Here is a 19,359-nt window from a genome sequence, read left to right on the forward strand (position 1 = left end):
GGAGGGCAGTTGGGGTTAAGTGACTTGCCCAAGGTCACACGGCTAGTAAGTGTGTCAAGTGTCTGAGGCCAGATTTGAACTTGGGTCCTCCTGACTCCAGGGCCAGTGCTCTATTCACTGCGCCACCTAGCCGCCCCCTCATCATTTCTTATAGCACAATAGTATTCCATTATATTCATAAACCACAACTTGTTCAGTCATTCCTCAATTGATGGCTGCCCTGGTTTTTAAGTGGGCTCTCCTGGTTCTGGGGCTCTCCCATAGGGTATGGGCCATTGCCCACATTCTTGCAGGCTGGTTTGGTTGTGGAGGGACCTTGATGGGGCTAAGGGCTCAGATGTGCAGCCAGAGCCCCAGGAGGCCTTTCTCCCAGTCCCAGAAACAAGTTCTAGAAATTGTCCCCAGCTTTTGCGTTCAGAGCTCTGAGGCCTTCCTAAGTTTAATAGGGGAGGGAAAATCTTTGTCAGAAATGAAGGAGCCTGCAGTCTGCCAATAGGCAGCTGCACGGATATACCAAATGGGCTCCAGTTAATGTCCAGGCTGCCTGCTGAATTTTCCCTCCTTGAGATTTGCTTTATTTCTTTAAATGAATCATCACCCATGTGGGAGTTGTTTTTATAATCTCCCTTCCTTATAAAGGTGGGAGGTGAAGCTTTACTTGGAGGCAGAGTGGTGTAATGGACAGGGCATGGGGCTTGGCATCGGGGGATATGGGTTCAAATCCTGCCTCAGACATCTTCTATCTGGGTGGCCATGGACAGGTCATTTGTGCTGATCACTTCCCAGAGATATCAGAAGGCTTCTTGTCCCTGTGTCCCTCTAGGAGGGAGGCTTGTGGGCAGTCTGCCTGCTCGGAGAGACGAGGGGAGGAGTTCTCAGTGAACACCTGCCCTGCTCTCCCAGCTGATGCCTTCTCTTCCCTCTGCCCGTGTCTCCTATAGATATTCATAGCTTCATAAAGGACAATGACCTGTTGGCTGTGGAACCCACTAATACCTACTGGAAGGATTGTCACGGGGATGAGCAGGAAGCCTTCGCTAGAGGCCGAGTCAGCTGCTACGTCCATGTCATGAAAGGGGGGGTGTGCTCTCGAGTGAACACCCTGGGGCTGTACATCGAAGCCAACAAGCAGGTAAGAGGATGAGTCATCGGCCCTCCTGAGGAGGGAGGCATGTTTGCCCGGCTTCCCCTCACACTGTGTTCAGAAACCCCAGTGGGCATGTCAGAGCAGGCAGGGAGACTGCTGGGAAGAGCCAGAGGCCAGCTGGGGCAAAGTGCCAAGCTCTAGCACCCCAGTGGTCTGCGTGGAGGGGCCTTGTCTGCCTGACCTGGCCAGAGCTCCTCTATGTGGAGACATTAGGAGCAGGCAAGGAGACACTCTAACAGGGCACAACAGGCTTCCGTGGGGAGGACGGAGCTCTCCAGAGCTCTGAGGGTCCTCAGAGGCTGCCCCGGGGCTGGTACAAGGGTCGGACCCTTACCAGCAGAAGGTTCTGACTCTTCCTAGAATTGTAGGATTTAGAGCTGGAAGGGACCTAGGAGACCATCTGTCCAACCCCTTCATTTTACAGATAAAGAAACTGAGGCTCAGAGGTGGACAGTGACAAAAGCTCCCACCTGGAAGAAAGCTTAGTACTGGTCCTGCCCAGGCTCTGCAGGGGGTCCAAGTGCAGGGGGCAGATTTAGGCTGCGAGTCAGAAAGGCTATCCTAGCAGGGAAAGGTGGCCCAAGGTGGAGCTGAGGGGAGGAATGCTGGGTTCAGCTCCTTGGGTCCCTTCCAGCTCTGGAAGTTTCTGTAAAGAGTGGCTTGTAAGCCTTGAGACTCTGGCTGTCCATGAACGTCCCCTTTCCTTCTGCCTTTCTCTCCAATTAGTTAATTGGCCTGTGGGTCCAAAGCTCCACAGGCACATGCACATGCACACGCACACGCACACACTGACCTACCTGTGCTCTCACACTGGACCTTGGCCCATCTCTGCCCTGATCAGAAATCTTCAGGGCCCTCCGTTGTCCACCAGAGACATTCACCCCCTTTGGCCTGACCCTGGAGACCGTCCCCCATCCAGCAGCCTCCTCATCTCAGCCATCCCTTCCTTGCACTCTGTGCATGTTTATCCAGAAGGCCACCAGCATTTATGTAGCTCTGACTCTGCCCTAGGCCCTGTCCCAAGCCCTAGGGATACAAAAGCAAAGGAAAAGAGTCTGTCCCTGCCTTCAGAGAGCTCACAGTCTAATGGGGGAAGGCAGCGTGCAAAGGGAGAGAGGTCAGGGGCTGGCAGCATGTGACAGCACAGACCCTGTCCCCAGCACAGAGGCCCCAGGAGGAGCTTAGCAGTGGGAGAAGGGGCTGGCTGGCTTGGCAGATGGACTGTCCAGAGTGAGAGGGCAGCTGAACTTACTCAATGTTCCAGACCCTGTACTAAGCCCTGGGTACACAAAGAAAGGTGAACAAATAAAAGCAGCTACTGCACTCGGGGAGCTTACCTTCTCATTTGGGAAACAATGAGCAAACAGCTCTGTACAAGATGGGCACAGGGTAGATGGAAGGTCATCTCAGAGAGGAGGCACCAGCAGGGAGTGGGTGGGGGAAGGAAGCAGGCAACCGGGACGAGAAAATGCTTCTTATAGAAAGTCAGGTTTGAGCTGGGACTTGAAGGAAGCCAGGAGGCAGAGATGAGGAGGGAGGGCATGCCAGGCAGGGACACAGCCAGAGAAAAGGCACAGAGTTGGGACATGCAGGGTCCTGTGCAGAGAGCAGCCAGAAAGCCATTGTTACTAGACTGTAGGAGACAGGAAAGGTAAGCAGGGCCCAGGTTAGGAAGAACTTTAAAAGCCAAAAGAGATTTTTTTATTTGCTCGTGGAGGTGATAGGGAACCACTGGAGTTTATTGGATGAAGGCAGGGCTGACATAGTCCGGTCCTGTGCTTTAGGAAGGTGATTTTGCTGGCTGAATGGGAGGGAGGGTAGCAGGCAGCCTAGCAGCAACTACTGCAGGGATCCAGGCCTGAGAAGATGAAGGGCTTACCCAGCCTTCAAACCCACAGTGTAGTGTCTGTCTTGCTCCTCATGGCTACAGTGTCCCCTTTGCTGGTTGGATTTCTGGTCATCCTTTCAACCTATACTGCTTGCCCCCTCCCTGAGGAGACCTTCCTTACCCCCTTGTCAGGAAGCACTCACCAAGGGAGGCCTTGGCCTGGTGCTGCTCTGAGCCTCTCACCACAGAGCTGTGTTCAGGATCGTTTTCTGTGGCACTGTCTCATGTGCTTCCTGGGCTCTGAGCTCCATCAGAGCACAGGAGACCAGCCAGTCCATGAGCTGAGGTCTGTGGGGGTCTGTGGGGCTGAGCTGTGGACTCTGAGGAGGCGGGAATGTCAGACCTGGAAACACCTTAGAAGCCTCATTATGCTTCTTCTACAGAGCAGGGGCAGTGACCTTTGTCCAGGGTCGCACTGCTGGTTTTGTTCTCCCAAAGACTTCGCCAGTGCCCCTGTGATCAGAGAAGCAGGAAAGGCCTCCTTTTGGGTGGGGGAGGAATCCCCAGTGGAAGAATCCCCCTTCTCATCCAGTGACAGGGCATGTCTATGCTAGGCATGTCCACCACTGGGCAATCCCAGCTCCGCCTTGTCCCTTAGAGACTCAGCTGCCTGCTCCAGGCTCAACAAGAGGATTTTGGTGTGGGGGTGGGAAGGTTAGCCAACAAGCATTTATTAAGCTCTTACTGCATGCCAGGTACTGTACTAAGCATTGGATATACAGAGAAAAGTATCAACTCAGGCCCTGCCCTCCAGGAGCTCACAGCCTTCTCAGTGGAGACAACAGACAACGTGTAAACAATGAGTTCTCTATAAGCTCTATACTGAGGAGCTGGAAAGGCAGTTGATGGCCTGGAGGCCAAGCCCAGCTCTGGGCCTTTGGGCCAGTCATCACCAAACCTCTTTAGGGCCCAGGGATAAGAGGGTTGGGTTAGATGACTGGTCTCCAAGGGCCTTTCATCTCTCCTTAAATCCTATAGTCTGATGAGCCAACACAGAACAAAATGAGAGATGTGAAAGGAAGGGTCTAGGGGGCTTCCAACCCAGCAGCTGCTCCCCCGCATGAGTCATAGGATGCTCCCTTTCCTTCTTCAGATCCCCAGATTGCTGCCTCGTCTCTGCCCCGAGGAAGCCTTGCTTCACCCGTCTGCACAGATCTCTGATCAGGCCCTGGTGAGTGTGCTATGACCCCTGGCCCACCTCACAGCAGCAGGCTGTCCCTGGTATGGAAGGTCTCAAGCCTGGCACCCAGCAGAGCAGAGGGAAGTCCCTGGTGTAACTAAGCTGTTATGGAAGTCACCCATCCCCCGCCAGCCCTGGCCTCGAGGCTCAGGGGGCAGTGTGGCCTGGTTGGGGGGGCTGGGGGAAGCCTGGACCTGGCCTTTCCCTTTCTGCCCTGGCCATGGAACCAGCCGCTAGCAGACAGAATACAGCAGCTGTTGCCTGCTGAGGTTTCCTGCTTCTCTCTTAGTCAATCTGCCAAGTGTTGTCCTAGGGAGTGGGAGGCCCTGACAGATCCAAACCCTGACCCCACAACCCCCACCCTCAGGAAAGGGCACACCAGATTCCAGCTTGGAGATCTGGGCAGGGGAGCAGGGGTTGGGGAAGATGGAAAAGGAGGAATGGCTGGCATCCTTTGTGCTTCTCTGCAGGTTGAGCCTGACAGCATCATTGGCCCATCTGTGCAGGTGGGTGAGAAGACCTCCATTAAACACTCCATCCTTGGGTCCAGCTGCCTCATAAAAGACAGAGTGAAAATCACCAACTCTGTGCTCATGAACTCTGTCACCATTGAGGAAGGGTAGGTCCTGTCCCCATCCCATCAGTCTCACTCTGGGCTAGGCCCTGGGCTGCCCGCATTCATAGGCCCTGGAAGCAGCAAACAGAACCCCTTGCTTCCCCCTTCCCCCACTGGTTTTCTTGGTCTGGAGCCCTTCCTGGAGTGATGTACAATATGGGGTCCAGTAACACCAGCATGGGCCAGGGCAGGCCCAGCAACTACAGTGAACCATAGGAGCACCGTGGCAGACCTGCCCCCTCAGGAGGAGCTGCCAGCCATGTAGCTGATCCCTATGAAATGGGCTGGCTTTCAAAGGAAAATGTTGTGATTTAAGGGGGAGTCTGGGATAGGTCCTCTTCTACTGTCTTCATAATAGGGTTTTAAAGGTCTTTGTTTTAGAAGGGGAAGCACAGTTCAGTGTAAGGGGTTGGGGCTGGGCTTCGGGGGCTTGTGTCTTCTAAAACGATTGGCTTGACTTCTTGGCATCCTCTTCAGTGCAAAGCTAACAAACTGAACACAACAGGGGATGACCAAGATGCACAGGGCTCAGAGGGAAGGTGACTGTTGGCCTCGAGGCCTTGAAAGCCTCTTGGGAAGGTGTTAGCTCTGCTCAGTCCCAGGGAGCAGAGGCAGAAGGGGCTTGGGGTCAGGGGACTGGAGCTTCCTGGGCCCAGGCTGAAGGCCTCTCACTGCATCCTTGGGCTCCCTCTCCATCTCCCTAAGGTGACAGCTGGCTCTAGTTGGCTCCACTGCCTGTGAGGAGCCCGTCCTAATGCTTATCTAGAGGCAGCCGAGAGGCACCATGGGGAGAACTCCAGGCCCGGAGCCTGCAAGACCTGAGTTCAGATCCTGCTTGAGATAGTTCCCCAGCTGTATAACCCAGGGCCAGTCACTTCACCTCTGACTGCCTCCGATTCCTCATCTGTAAAATGGGGGCAGCAGTAGCATCAGCCTCCCAGGCTGGCTGTGAGAGTCACGCTTGTGGCGGTGTTTGTGAAGAGTTCTCTATGAATGTTAGTTGTCCTCACCCTTTGTTTCCATCCAGGGATGATGCATGGGTATGAGCCGTGAACTGCTCTCTGAAAGGGTTAAAATGGGGGGCGGCTTAGAGCTTGTTGGAGCAGTGTGTGATCAGAGAGAAGGGTACTGATTGCACAAATGTGCCCCACATACACCTGACAGGAGGCCCTCCAGGGGCTTGGTGGATGTTCTGGGAGGGGTGGGTGGAAGCACATGGACAGGTGCCCCCACTGGTCATGATTCAGGCCAGAGCATGGACATGGGAACAAAATGAGATGCTTGTGGGTCATTCAGCGGGAGGCTTCCTTAGCCAAAGCAGTGCATCTCATGACTCACTGAGCATGGCCTCCAGCCATCAGTCAGGCTGTCGGTCCTGGGTCAAAAGCCCTTTGTAGCCTGATGTCCTCAGGTGAGCAGGAAGCCACATCAGCAACATCAGCCAATCAAGTTTGAAGGAGAGTTTCAGTTCCGCTTAAAGAAAAACACCAGTCTAACCTGCCTGGGACTAGGCCTTAGGAAAGCTGTTGCAGCCTGGATGTCCGAGATGGCAGGTGTGTCTGCCCCTGGAGACAGATGCCTCCATCTCTGCCATCAGTGAGCCTCTGGCCTCCCCTCCAAGATTATGTTCTGTTCTGGGCACCCTGGGCAAGCTGCAGGGCACGCAGAGAGCAGTCTGTACCAGGAGGGGCTCCCTTGAAGGACCTGGGCTCTTTAGCCTGGAGAAGGAAAGACTAGGAGGTAGATGGCAGCTGCCTGCAGCTGTTTGAAGGGCTGCCATGGAGGACAGGAATTAGACTGGGAGGGCGGGGCTAGATTGCAGCTCCAGATAAAGAACAGTTACCGTTGGAGCTGTCATAAAATATAATTAGCTAGTTGCCTTGGGAGGCAGTGAGTTCCCTGTCACTGGAGGTCTTTGAGCAGAGAGTAGATGAGTCCTTGGGACATCTTACAGAGTACTTTTGCTCCCTCCTCTTTTCAGCCTCTTAGAAGGTTCCGCTCTGGGGCCGCCTCCCACAAGAGATCTCTGCAGCCCCCCCAGTTGTTAGTCCTTGTTTCCCCCAGCTTGTTTATGTGGGGTTCTCCTCCCCTTGGCAGAGGGCCTAGAGAGCAGAAGGGGACGGAACTTTTTGGACATGGCCAGTGGATGGGATTTCTTGACTTCATTATTCTTACTGGTTACAAGGGAGGGTTTGGTCAGTGATAGTGATGCCAAAATAAAGAAGTGTATGGGGCAAAAGGGACAAGCAGCACAGCTCTGAAACTCAAGGGCCAAATGTATTATACTTAAAAACAGAACTCAGCAGAATAGACATCTCTTCTTCATGTCCCCTCCAAGGGGACAACAGCCCCTTCCACTCTGAGACAGCTTTGTTTTCAATGATACATCAAGCCTAAGTCCACCTCTGAACTTGTACCCAGTGTCCTTGGGGACCAAGCTGAATAAATCTACAGGACGGCCCCTTAGACAGTCCTTCCAGGTCTTCTCAGCATGTCAGTAAAGCACTGATTAAGCACCTGCCATATGCCAGACACCATTTTAAGCACTGGAGATACAAAGAAAGACCGCCCTCAGGGAACTCAGAGCGCACCTGGTAGAGACAGCCTGTGAAGAGCTATGTACAGACGAGTGATGGCCAGGAGACAGTCTCCAAGAAAGACACCAGGGTGTCCTCATGACCTCTCAACCTTCCTGGTTTCCTTTGTGGATCCTCCAGCTTATCAGTGTTCTTCCTAAATGATGCCCCCCAGAACTCAGCACTATCTTCGAGGTGTGGCTTGACCAGAGGAGAAGACAGTGGTCTTGTTGTCTCTCCAGTCCTGGGCCCAGTGCCCCATGGTGCAGCTTACAGTCCCATTGGCTGCACCTCACACGGGTGGAAGCTGAGCTCCTGTGCCTGTGCCCTGAAGGGCAGTCACAAGACGGGTCTGCGCAGTGTTCTATAAATGGGCATTGACTGTTCTTGGCCCCGCCAGCTGCCATGCTTCCTGAGGTCAGCCTGGACCTCACAAACAGCAATGAAAAGCAAACTGTTTAGAAGCCAGGCCACTTCTTCAGCTCTTCTCCATGTTTTTGTCATGGTGAGTTTTCTCCACTCCAGATGTGGAATGTGTATCTTTGATACTTGCTTCTGCATTGTGTTCAGTGTAACTTTCCGCACATAGGCCCCAGGCTTTGTGAGGGACTTACCGGGGGCCCTGCCTTTTCTTACCTCAGGCACTGCTCCGTCCCAGGGCCTGGCATGAAAATGCCCAATGTACTCCTGGCCCATTCATTACCCTGTTGGATATAACTCAGAGTAGCTTTCCCTGCCAGGCCAGAACAGGCCATGACCAAGGAAACGGGGAATGTCAGCTGGCTGCTCTCTTTGGGCCTAAAAGGCTGTCCACAGCCCATGTAGCTAATGACTGGGGTGTTCATTAGAGATTACCCATTTGTGCAAGATGATAAGATCAGGCATCCTGCAATGCCCAGTGGGCTTCACTCAATTATTGGGTGTCATTTGAATTTTAATTACTCATGGTAATTCTTACATGGCTCAAGTAATTTTGGAAAAAGTAATTAAAATGTAGTCATCTGAAGACTAATCACCCTTCAGCTATTAAATCTGGGCTAAGCATTAGAGGGAGAGGGTCTGGATTTGCAGAGATGTGTGGTTCCCATAGCCTGTGCTTTTTTGTCTCAATTCCAAGCTGTCTGACTCTCAAATGGGAAAATTTACTGAGTTTCAAGACCAAAAACTAGAGAAAGGAATTAATAATGAATCCCCCCAGAAGATGCGTAAGCATCCAGACTGGGTCCCATTGACCTTCTTTACAGCATCGTGGAAGTCTGCGAAATAGAAGGGGAGAGAGTCCCGTGTGAAGGGCTGCAGTGACGGGCACACCGAGATGATTATTCCCCCTTAGAGCTGGGAGGAGCCACACTAAAGAGGGGGCTGATTCCAAGTATGCCGTGTCATTTCCTTACCCATCCACGTAAGGTCGCCCCAGAGCTGAGGCTGGTGCCCGTGACACCATGCCTGCCCCAACAGTCAGCAGTCACTGCCCCTGCTCACATGGAGAGCTGTGTGCCTGTCAGCTCTGAGGTTGGCAGAGCACAGCCTGCAGAGCCAGACAGGATGACGCTGTTTGTGATCCTAGTGCATCTGTGAGCTGCCAGGGCAAGTTCAGACCTTGACTCATCATCTCTTATCTAGACATCTCTCATTGCCACCCTCTCCATTCAAGTCTATCCTGCCAAAAGTAATCTTCCTAATGCACTACTGATCATGTTGCTGCCTTGCTCAAGCACCCTTAGTGGCTCCCTATTTCCTCTTAAGTAAAATATAAATACTTGATTCCAGTATTGAAGCCCCACCATAGTCTGGATCCAAACAGACTTTTTTGCCTTACCTCCTGCTATACTGCCCCAAGTTGTATCTAAACTGAACTGCTCACTCTTCCCTTGAATTTGATTTTTAGCCTCCCTTTTCCATATCTTTGTTCAGACTTTTCCCTCTGTCTAGAATGCCCTCCTTCCCTTCCCTCCTTGGCTATCAGTGTTCCTCAGCTCAGAAGACACCAGTGTGTAGTCTCCTGGAAGTGGACCTCCTTCCCCAGAACTCCAGAGCACTCTGGTCCTCCTTGTCCCATGATCCTTCTAGGCTGGCTAGAACGGACCCCCTTTTCTTCTGAGCCCAGGGCTTCTGCCTTAGAAGCAGCCACACTATGGGCCGAAGCTAAGACGAGCCCTTTTGCAAACAGGCAAATTTTCTCATTCTCTTTCAACAGCCCCTCCTTCCCTTGGGTGCCCACATACCCATCAAGCATAGGACACATTGCAGCCAGTACTCCAAATGGGAGGCCTCTACCCAGCAGCCAGGGAGCAAACTGAACCAAGTCATCCCTGACTGTAAATGAGAGAAGACAAAAGTCCAAGACACTTTCCAAGTCACTTGTATCACCGATTCTCCTCCAGGAAGTAAATGAAGGAGTTACACAATAAGTGTGGTACAGGACACATGAGTTTCTCTGATGCCATGACCTTGGCTTGTGGTTCCCATGAAGACGTTTGCATGGTATGCACCAGCATCTGTTGTAGACAATGAAGGAGAAATATTCTGTGAGGTACTGACAAGGTCTCCCAGCTGATTCAGCAGCACAGATCCAGATAGTCAGGATTCTGAGAGAAGGTAGACCCAGGGCAAGACAGAGGCAATAGATTCTAGGTTAAGGGAGGAAAAAGATCATTGAATATGGGCCTATCCCAGGCCCTGTGCTAAGTGCTGAGACTACAAGGGAGGACCAGTCTAGGGCCTAGGCCTAATAGCTTATGTTTCTCATAGGGGAGAAATCTTGTCCGTATGTAAGTATATATGTCATATATACAAACTTAATTCCAAGCTTTGGGGAGGGAGAGCATGGGCAGCTGTGGGACCAGGAGAGGCTTCCAGTGGAAGGTGGCACACGCTGAGGCTTGAAGGAAATTCCAGGCATTCCAGTGGGCAGAGAAGAGGACCAGCATTCCAGGTCTGGAGTAGTGCTGGTGCCAAGGCAAGCACACAGGCCATTGTGGCTGGATTGCAGAGAGCATTGATGGAATCATGTTTGAGAAGGCCAGGAAGAAAAGAAGAGCTTGTAGCTCACTGAGAAGCCTTGTGCTTATATTCCATGAGAAGAGGCAGAAGATAATGGACAGATGGACTAGTAGTGCAGAAAATCATAAAACACCAAATTGCAGGGGTGGCCAGGTGGCTCAGCGAGTAAGAGCACCGGCTCTAGTGTCGGGATGACCTGGAGATCGAATCCCGGGCTCAGACACTCAGCACCACACCCAGAAATAATTGGCCATGTAACCTTGAGCAAGTTACTTAACCCTGATTGCTTAAAAAAAAAAACAAACAAACATCAAATCGCCTCTTTATCAACAGACAAAAACCGGTGGTTACTGATCCAGAACTATTTCAGAATAAGCATCTGGGTGAAGCCAGATCATTGGCTGCTTAGAGCAGTATAAATAGAGGTTAAGAGAGTAAAGACAAGAAGACACTGCCTGCATTTATAGCATATCCCCATAACCTATTTAAACAAACTGTTGACCGTGTAAAATGAGAAATAGACAAAAGTAAAAGCACTGAATCTGAAGATGTCCATTTCACAAATAAGTTCCTTCAGAATCCCCAGTCAATGGGGAACCAGGGGTACAGAGCGCAGTTCATCTATCCTTGTCTCCCAAGGAGGATGCTGTATATTGAGATGTGAAGATAGAAAAGACAAGATTTGGAAACTGATTGGATATGTGGCATAAGTCAAAGTAAGGAAAGGATGATGATGCCAAGTTGTCAGCCTGGTTCATGTCTCCTCATGTGTCTCACCCCACCCCTCTGCCTAGCTTCCCAGGTGAGGCCATTCCTCAAGAACTCCCATTTTCTGCTCGTCCTCATCTCACATTGCTCAGATGTCTTCTCCCACTATCTCCTTCTTTACTTCTGCCCCATCCTCCTCACCAAGACCAACCCCTCTATAAGTGCTCTTGATCCCATCCCCTTCTTCTCCATCAGATTACCTGCCATTGTAATCTCTACCCTCACTAATCTTCAGTCTCTCCCTGCTGCCTACAAATAGGCCCTTTCATCATCCATCTGTAAAAAAAAACTCTTAGCTGATCAAACCATCCTCATTAGCTGTTCTCTCCTCACTTTTGTGGCCAGACTTGAGAACACAGTCTTTCTTCATTTCTGCTCCTATCACTCTTTTAAATCCTTTGGAATCTGGCTTCCAACTTCATCTTTCCACTAGAACAGCTCTCTCCAAAGTTTCCAGTTCTTAATGGACAAAGTTAATTACCTTTTCTCACCATTCTTGTCCTTCTTGACCTCCCTACAACCTTTACGCCTACTCATCATCCTTTCATCCTAGATACTCTTTTTTTCTCTTGGTTTTTGTCACCTTGCTCTCTCCTGGTTCTCTCCTACCTGTCTGACCTTTCCTCTGTCTCCTTTTCCAGATCATGACCACTAACCATGGATGTCCCTCCAGGATTCTCTCCTAGGCCCTCTTCTCTTCTCCTTCTATACTGTTTCACTTGGTGATCTCATCAGTTCCCATGGATTCAGTTATCTCTATGCAGAGGACTTCCAGATTTCTATTTCTATCCTCTTCTCTCCTCTCCCCTCCTCTCCTCTTGTCCTGAATCAGCAACTCCCTTTTTTCCTGTAGGCATCTCAAACTCAATATTTCAAAAACAGACCTCCTCCTCATTCCCCTCAAAGCCTCTCTTTTTCCCAACTAACCAGATACTGTCAAGGCTGCCATCATCCAGTAACCTGGACTTCTCTGTTTTCAAATCCTCACTCATACTTCCTCCACATTGTGTTGTTTATGCCTTAACCACACTTCTTGTATATGTTCTCTTATCTCCATGCATACAGCCACCACCCGTATCACTTCTCACTCAGATTATTGCAATAACCTCATTGAACTCTCTAACACAGCTATCTTCCCACTACAATTCTTACTCCACTTAGTAGCAAAAGTGATTTTCCTAAAGCCCAAGTCTGACTATGATATGTTTGATATATCTTTGTGGCTTCTTGTCTCATCTCTAAATTTTTGTCATTTCTTACTCCTGAACCATGTTTTCCAATATGTCTTTCTTCATCTTCATAGGATGACATGATTTGTCAGTCATCAAGTATTTCTTAAATGCCTACTGTGTTAAGTGCTAGAGATGCAAAGAAAGGCAAAAAACAGCCCCTGCCTTCAGCGAACTCACATTACAGTGGGAGAGATAGCATGGAAATAACTGTGTGAAATATGTATCTCTACAGTGTAGTTGGAAGATCATCTCAGAGAGATGGGACTGGTGGGGAGGAGAGAAAGGTACTTGAGCTGAATTTTTTTTTAAGCAATTGGGGTTAAGTAACTTGCTCAAGGTTACACGGCCAGGTGTTTCTGGGTGGGTGCTAAGAGTCTGAGCCTGGATTCGATCTCCAGGTCATCCCGACACTGGAGCCGGTGCTCTTACTCGCTGTGCTACCTGGCCGCCCTTTGAGCTGAATTTTGAAGAAAGTCAAGAGGTAAGGTAAGGGAGAAAGGCATTTCAAGCAGGACAGCCAGTGCAAAGGCAGGGAGATGGGAGGTGGAGTGCTGTGTTCAGGAATAGCAGCAAGGCCAGTGTGGCTGGTTCATGGTGTGTGTGGAGGGAAGTAGTACAGGAAAATACTAGCTAAGTAGGAATTGTAAAGAGTTTTAAGTGCAGAACAGTGGACTTTATACTTGATCCTAAAGGTAATAGGGAGGCCCTGAAGTTTATTGAATAGGAGAGTGACATGGTCCAACCTGCACTTTAGCTGGGGGACCAACCAGAGTGATGTTATAAGCCACGCTTGCTATAGTCCACGCAAGAGGTGTGGTCACTTTGTGAGTGAAAGGAAGGAAATGAATAGGAGAGATGTTGTGAAGGTAGAAATAACAAGATTTGACAGCAGATTGGGAAGATGGGGGAATTAAGGAATTCAGTTTAGGACATCAGGTATCCAATTTATGTTCAAAGGGCAGTTGGTCATGTGGGAAGGGAGGTCAGGAAAGAGGTTAGGGCTGGGAATATATACACATCTGGAAATCATCTGCTTCGAGATGATAATTAAATCCATGGGAATCGATGAGATCACTAAGTGTGAGTATAGAGGGTCTAGGACAGAGCCTTGGGGGATGCCCAGTGTTAACAGGCATGGCCTGGATGAAGATCACAGGAATCAGAGAAAGAGAAAGGAGGAGCCATCAAACAGGTAGGAGCAGAACCAGGAGGGGGAAAGAGATGGGAGAGTTTGTGTAGTCTAGTGTCATTGTTCCCCCAGAGTGTGAACCTGGATCCAGGGGTCTTTACCCTCTGCCATGTTAGTGTTTGGCCCTTTTTAGAGGGTCTTGTTACTAGTCTGATGTGGACTTTCTTCTAGGCATCAATGGCTACTCAAGGTTTTTAAGCAGAAGAGAAAATCCCATTTATTCAGTATGAATTGACTAAGTCCCTGCTGTGGGCAAGGCACTGGGTGCTGCTGGGTATCCTTAGAAAGCTTATTCTCCCAGGGAAAACCACATGGACACAGATAAGTCAATACAAAATATATGCAAAGTAATTGGGATAGGGGAAGTGCAGGAATTACTAGGATGTGGGGCTTGACCAGAATCTTGGTGAAGGATGGATGCATTCCAGGCTTGGGGATCAGCCTGTACAAAGGCATGAAAGTAGACAATTGAATGTCCTGGATGGGGAAACGGTGAGGAGCCCAGTTTGTGGGAATATTGAGGGAAGGGAGTATGGAAATCGGTGGGAGCCAGATTGTGAAAGTCTCTAAGTGCCAAAAAGGAGAGTGTTTATTTGGGCCTGGAGGCGATAGGGAGCCACTGGAGTTTCTGGAATAGGAGAGTGAGCAGATCTATGCTTGTGGAATACCAGTTTGGGAAAAACTTGTGTACCGACAAAATCAGTGCAGCTAGGATAAGAAGGAAAGCTGTTAATTGTCAGGGGAACATTTTTGCAGCAGATGTCCCAGCTAAGGGTCTGATAGCTAGCAGCTTATCTAAGGAACTAACCCAACTATCCTGAGACCAAATACCATTCTCCAGGACAAGTAATCCAAAAAAAGAATTTTCAAACTATTAACCATATGAAAGATGGCGCCAATATGAGAAATGTAAATGAGGTAAACTCTAAAGTTTCATCTCATACCCAGCAAATTGGCCAAAAAAGTAGAAATGATCGTTGTTGGAGGGGTTGTGAGAAGAAGCTCCCCCTAATACACTGTTGGTGGAGCTGTGAATTGGCCTGACCGCTCTGAAAAACAGTTTGAAATTGCATTTTAAAAGTGACTAAAATGTCCAAACCCTTTGAATCTCACCACATAGTTTAAGTCACATCTAAAGGCCACACATAGAACCAGATATTTATAGCAGGACTTTTTGTGGCAACAAAGAACTGGAAACAAAGTCATTACCCATCGATTGTTGTGGTTCATAAGTGGAATGGAATTTCCTATTAAGCTGTTAGAAATTATAAATATGAAAAATTCCTAGATGCATGGGAAGCCCCAAGAACTCATGGGGAGGGAAATGTGTAGAGTCAGGCAGTGACCGCTAACATGGTGTCTGTGGAAGAAACAATTGCAAACCTACTTTCTCCTTGAAGAAGGGCTGAGAGGAAAATGGCCTTCTCTCCAGTGAAGGGACATTCCATAGTGTACAGGGCATGGCTGGGCTGGCTCAGTGGCCTTTCTCTCTTTTTGATCCTTTGTTTCAAGGGATGAGTTTGAGGAAGAGGAGGGACATTAAAAAATGGAGGTGATATTTTAAAAAGAGAAATAAAACAGAGAGCAATACCAATGTTTACACTAAAATATGGGACTTTGACTTTGGCAGACATGTGGACTGGAGTAAGGAGAGATTTGAGACAGGGAGCCTAAGGAGAAGGCTGTTGTCTTGATCCAGGGACCAGGGAGTAACTTTGTGAGCCTTAGGGTCATGGGGGCAGCACTTAGCGCAATATGTGGCACATAGTAGGAGCTTAGTAAATGTTGAGTAAACCTAGAAACAAGACTGGGCAGCAGTTTAGATATGGGGAGGGAAGATGAGGAAAGAGTCAAGAATGACACCAACATGGAGAGCCTAGATGGCGCTCCATCATTTTTCGTGAGTTCCTTTGGGCTTCAGGACCTCTCCCAAGGGTCAGTGTGAGTTAAGACCAGGGGGGCATGTGTATAACCATCCCAGCTCCCAGCCTCAGCCACTCTGCAGTCTTCCCACTGCCTGGCTGTGGCTCTCTGGATCTGCCTGGTCTCCTGTTAGGTGACTCACTCATTCCTGGGCCCCCAGGGCAGCGTGATGGTTTGCTTAACTGGATGAAACAAGCAATAAGCCCAGCCCTCAGGACCTCCATTCATAAAAGACCTGCCCTGTAGCCAACCTGGGACCCCAGGGCCTCCCCGTGCTTATCTTTCCTGGGTCTGAGCAGTCTTGAGGCCTCGACCTCAATTATTTGAGCCTTTCCTTCCAGAAATGTTCGTCATTTTCATTGTAGCGCTCCAAACCAACTTGGGGAGGAGTAATTAGGGGTTGGATTTGGAATTCCTGCTGGCGCTGCACATGTGGGCACCACAGTCCCTTCTTCCCATCTCCGCTCTGCACACATCGCTTGCCCAGAGTTTCCAGCCTCTGCTCTCCAGGGTGGTCTTGCCCTGCCGTGGGCCAGACTAGTTACAGGCCCTTGAGTCAGAGGGAGCCAGGCCTTGAAAGAAAGGTGCAGGCCATTCTCAGTTGGGAAGTTCATCATTCTGCTTCCCGGATTCTTCCTGCCTCATTTGGGAATTTTCCCAGACCCTGGACTACATCCTTCCCCATGCTTCCCATGGCCTTTGCTTTTTAGCTCTGCTGCTTTGCCACAGAGAGGAGGCAAGGTAGGGTTTAGGAGGCCTGGGCTCACTCTCCCCTCCAAGCCCCAGCTTGTATGTCCTGGGATGGAGACTTCTTAGCTGGGCCTCCCCCCAGAACAGGCCAGGCACACCCAGCCCACACAAGAACAAGACTGTTGGGGCTCTTTTCCCCTTTCATGCAATCTCTGACCTTTTAGAAAAACAAAACAGCGATAAAGAAGGGCCTGGAATGTTACAGACTGTGTACATTTGTCTCTGGGTTTCTTTTGAGGTTTGTTGTTTACAATGGTGGGGGGAGGGGGAACGGCGGTCCCACCAGGCTGGCCAGCAAACTAGGCCTTCCTGAGAGTGGGGCAGTTTCCGGGGGGTCTCCTTCGGTGGTCTGCACCTTCAGTCCTTGTAAACCTCCCCTAGGCCTCTTTGCCAATTTCCTCCCTTCCTTTTTTTCACTCCCTCCTTCACTAATGCCCCTTCCCCTTTTTTTCCCTGTGTGTCATATATCTGTACTCCTGGTATAAACCCCCATGCCGAGCTCTCTTCTCCTTTGGACATACACAGATCTTGGGTTTGGAGCTGAAGGTCCTCAGAGGCTGTCTGGTGTGACCCCTTCATTTTATAGAGGAGGAAACAGGCCCAGAGAGGTGTTACATGACTTGCCCCAGATCACAGAGGTGTCCAAGCTGGGATCTCAACCCAAGTTGTTTGGCTGCTGATAATAACTCATATTTATATAGCTCTTTAAAGTTTACAAAGGGCTTTACGTACATTATCTCATTTTTTTCTCACAGCCCTGTGAGGCAGGTCATATTATATCCCCATTTTACAGATGGAGAGCTGAGAGAGATTCAATGACTTGCCTACCATTAGAGAATCAGTAGGTATTTGAGGCAAGATGAGGGCTTGGGTCTTCCTGAATCCAAACTGGCAGTGCTAAACCATCACACTGCCTCCTGCCCAGCTCGAATGTAGCACAGGAGGGCTGCTGCCCAGACCCACCCAGTGCTGGGAAGGGCTCTGCAGCCTCCACGTTCGACCCTGGCTTTAGAGGTGACTCCTGTGGGGAGTCAGACATTGAGAGTCAAGTGGATATATTCCCAGATGCACACACAAGTCAGGATTGGGAGAGAGTCTTAGCCCAGCTCGTCTGAGGATTGCCCTGTTACCACTTTAGTTGCCTGAAGAGCTCTGGGTTCGCTCTGTGCCTGTCGGAACCTTGGAGTATGGAGATATTGGGGTGAGGTTTTGGGACGTGACACTGACTTGCGTGATAAAGGTCATTTCTCCTCCATGCCAGCAGCCTCTCCTGAGGTGACTGGATGATAGTACAATTCAGGGAGCCCTCACTGAATGGCTCAAATACAGGGAGATTGGGTTTGGCACAGATGTCAAATTTGCTATCTCCCTATTGCTATGTATAGGCAGGGCTAGATTGTAGTATTGGGTTGACTTTTGGGTCTAGTTAAAGGGTAAGCATCTGATGGGCAGAAGTTAGAATCTGTCCCATTCCTTTAGCCTGCTGGTTCCTGGGGAATGTGCCATCTGGAAATCCAGGGCCTACCTGGTCCTGTCTAAGTTGGACCCTTTCCCCACTCAGGCTTTCCCCATACTTTATGCTGGTCAGCTGGATTTAGCCTTTTGCCAGTTGGGCTGACTCCCAGGTGTGTGCACAAGCATACGCACATGGACACAAACACATGCGCTTGTATGCAGGACTTGTTTGGATCTCCCCAAAGGGAGGAGGGGGAACTGACCCTGAGTCTAGCCCAGGCCTGCTGACACTTCAGGCTTCTCCCAGGTGACCAGGTGTCTATGTTACAGGTGCAGCATCCAGGGCAGTGTGATCTGTAACAATGCTGTTATTGAGAAAGGTGCAGATGTCAAAGATTGCCTCATTGGAAGCGGTCAGCGGATAGAAGCCAAAGGTAAGACCTGGGAGCAGCCTACAAGGGCTGGAGCTAGGGCTGGGGGTGGTGGTAAGGAACTGAGTCTGTAGGACATGGTGGAATTACCAAGCCACACAGTCCAGTGCAATGTCAGCCATCAGAAAGGAGAATGGGGGCCAGGGAGGGAGGCAGGGTCTGAAGTAAGGGAGATTCTGCTCGCAACAGGCCTGCCTAACCTTCACCAGCCTTGTTTGGAAAGTCTTCTAGGAATATGGCTGCAGCAGTGTCAGAGATATGTGGCTAAGGGGCTGATGGCTACCAGGGAGGTATACCTAGGCATACCTCCTGCCCCCCACCCCCACCAGCCCCAGGAGAGGAAACGTGCCCAGGAAAGAATCCCAGTAGTGCTAGTATATTCCTTCTGGAGCTCCCTAAACCCTTCAAGAATTTCAGAGTCAGGACCTCTGGGGTGTCTGGTCCAGCATCTCCCCAGGAATTCCTCTACAGCATCCTTATCATCCTTCCCTTCAGTGCTTAGGCTGAGTTTGCACACAGGGGAGACCCCTTCTCGCTCTAATCTGGGTCTAGAAGGAAGATTCTGAGAAGCAGAGGTGTCCTGAGGCCGTCCCTCAGCACAGAGCCACCCAGGAAGAAGGAGGAGGAGATGGTGTGGGCTGACCAGCGGTCCCCACATTCCAGCTATGGCTCATCCTTGGTCTTTAAGTGACCTAGAAATGGGGGTCTCCAATGCTTCCAGAAATAAAGAGCCTCATTGCTTGTGTTAGGGCCAAACATCCCTGGCCACTCTCCCACCAGCTTGCTTTGGCTCTTGCTTTCTCTGCCAGCATTGAGTTTGAGACTCCTTCTTTGCTCCTTTTTGTATTGAAATGCTCCATGCTTTGAAAAGCACAGCCGCACAGCCCTGCTTTCCCAGAGGCAGCAGCTTCCTTCCAGTCTAGCAGAGCAGCAGCTCTGGGGCAGCCAAGGGCTGTTTCCCATTTGGTGTAAAGGGTTTCTAAATTAGGGGATGTAATGGAGTGAATAAACAGTGCACAGAGCTGCCTCTTGGGGCCCCAGCTCCCTGGTGGGCCAGTGCCTGGGGCTTGGGCCACCCTCCCTTCCTCAGCTTCCTGCGCTGCCCAGAGCCTGGCAGCTGCCTGCCTGCCTGGGTTTACTTTTAGCATGCCAGAGCTAAGGGGGAATGGGCGGCCGAGCAGGCCAAGCCTTGGCTTTCCAA

At 50.3% G+C, this 19,359-nt stretch overlaps 1 protein-coding gene across 1 annotated transcript in view; it reads left to right on the forward strand.

Moving 5' to 3' along the window:
• LOC138165408 (translation initiation factor eIF2B subunit gamma-like) overlaps positions 1-19,359 on the forward strand; it is a 91,020-nt gene that overhangs the window by 66,699 nt on the left and 4,962 nt on the right. Inside the window, exons 8-11 of the mRNA XM_069093736.1 lie at positions 942-1,132; positions 4,129-4,206; positions 4,686-4,834; positions 18,058-18,161. Of these exons, the coding sequence (XP_068949837.1) occupies positions 942-1,132; positions 4,129-4,206; positions 4,686-4,834; positions 18,058-18,161 (522 nt within the window). The remainder of the gene's footprint in view (positions 1-941; positions 1,133-4,128; positions 4,207-4,685; positions 4,835-18,057; positions 18,162-19,359) is intronic.

Source organism: Petaurus breviceps, unplaced genomic scaffold, assembly GCF_028583685.1.
Source record: "Petaurus breviceps papuanus isolate PSGF00001 unplaced genomic scaffold, PetGlider_PUasm1.0 208, whole genome shotgun sequence".
In the NCBI taxonomy this organism is placed as follows: domain Eukaryota; kingdom Metazoa; phylum Chordata; class Mammalia; order Diprotodontia; family Petauridae; genus Petaurus; species Petaurus breviceps.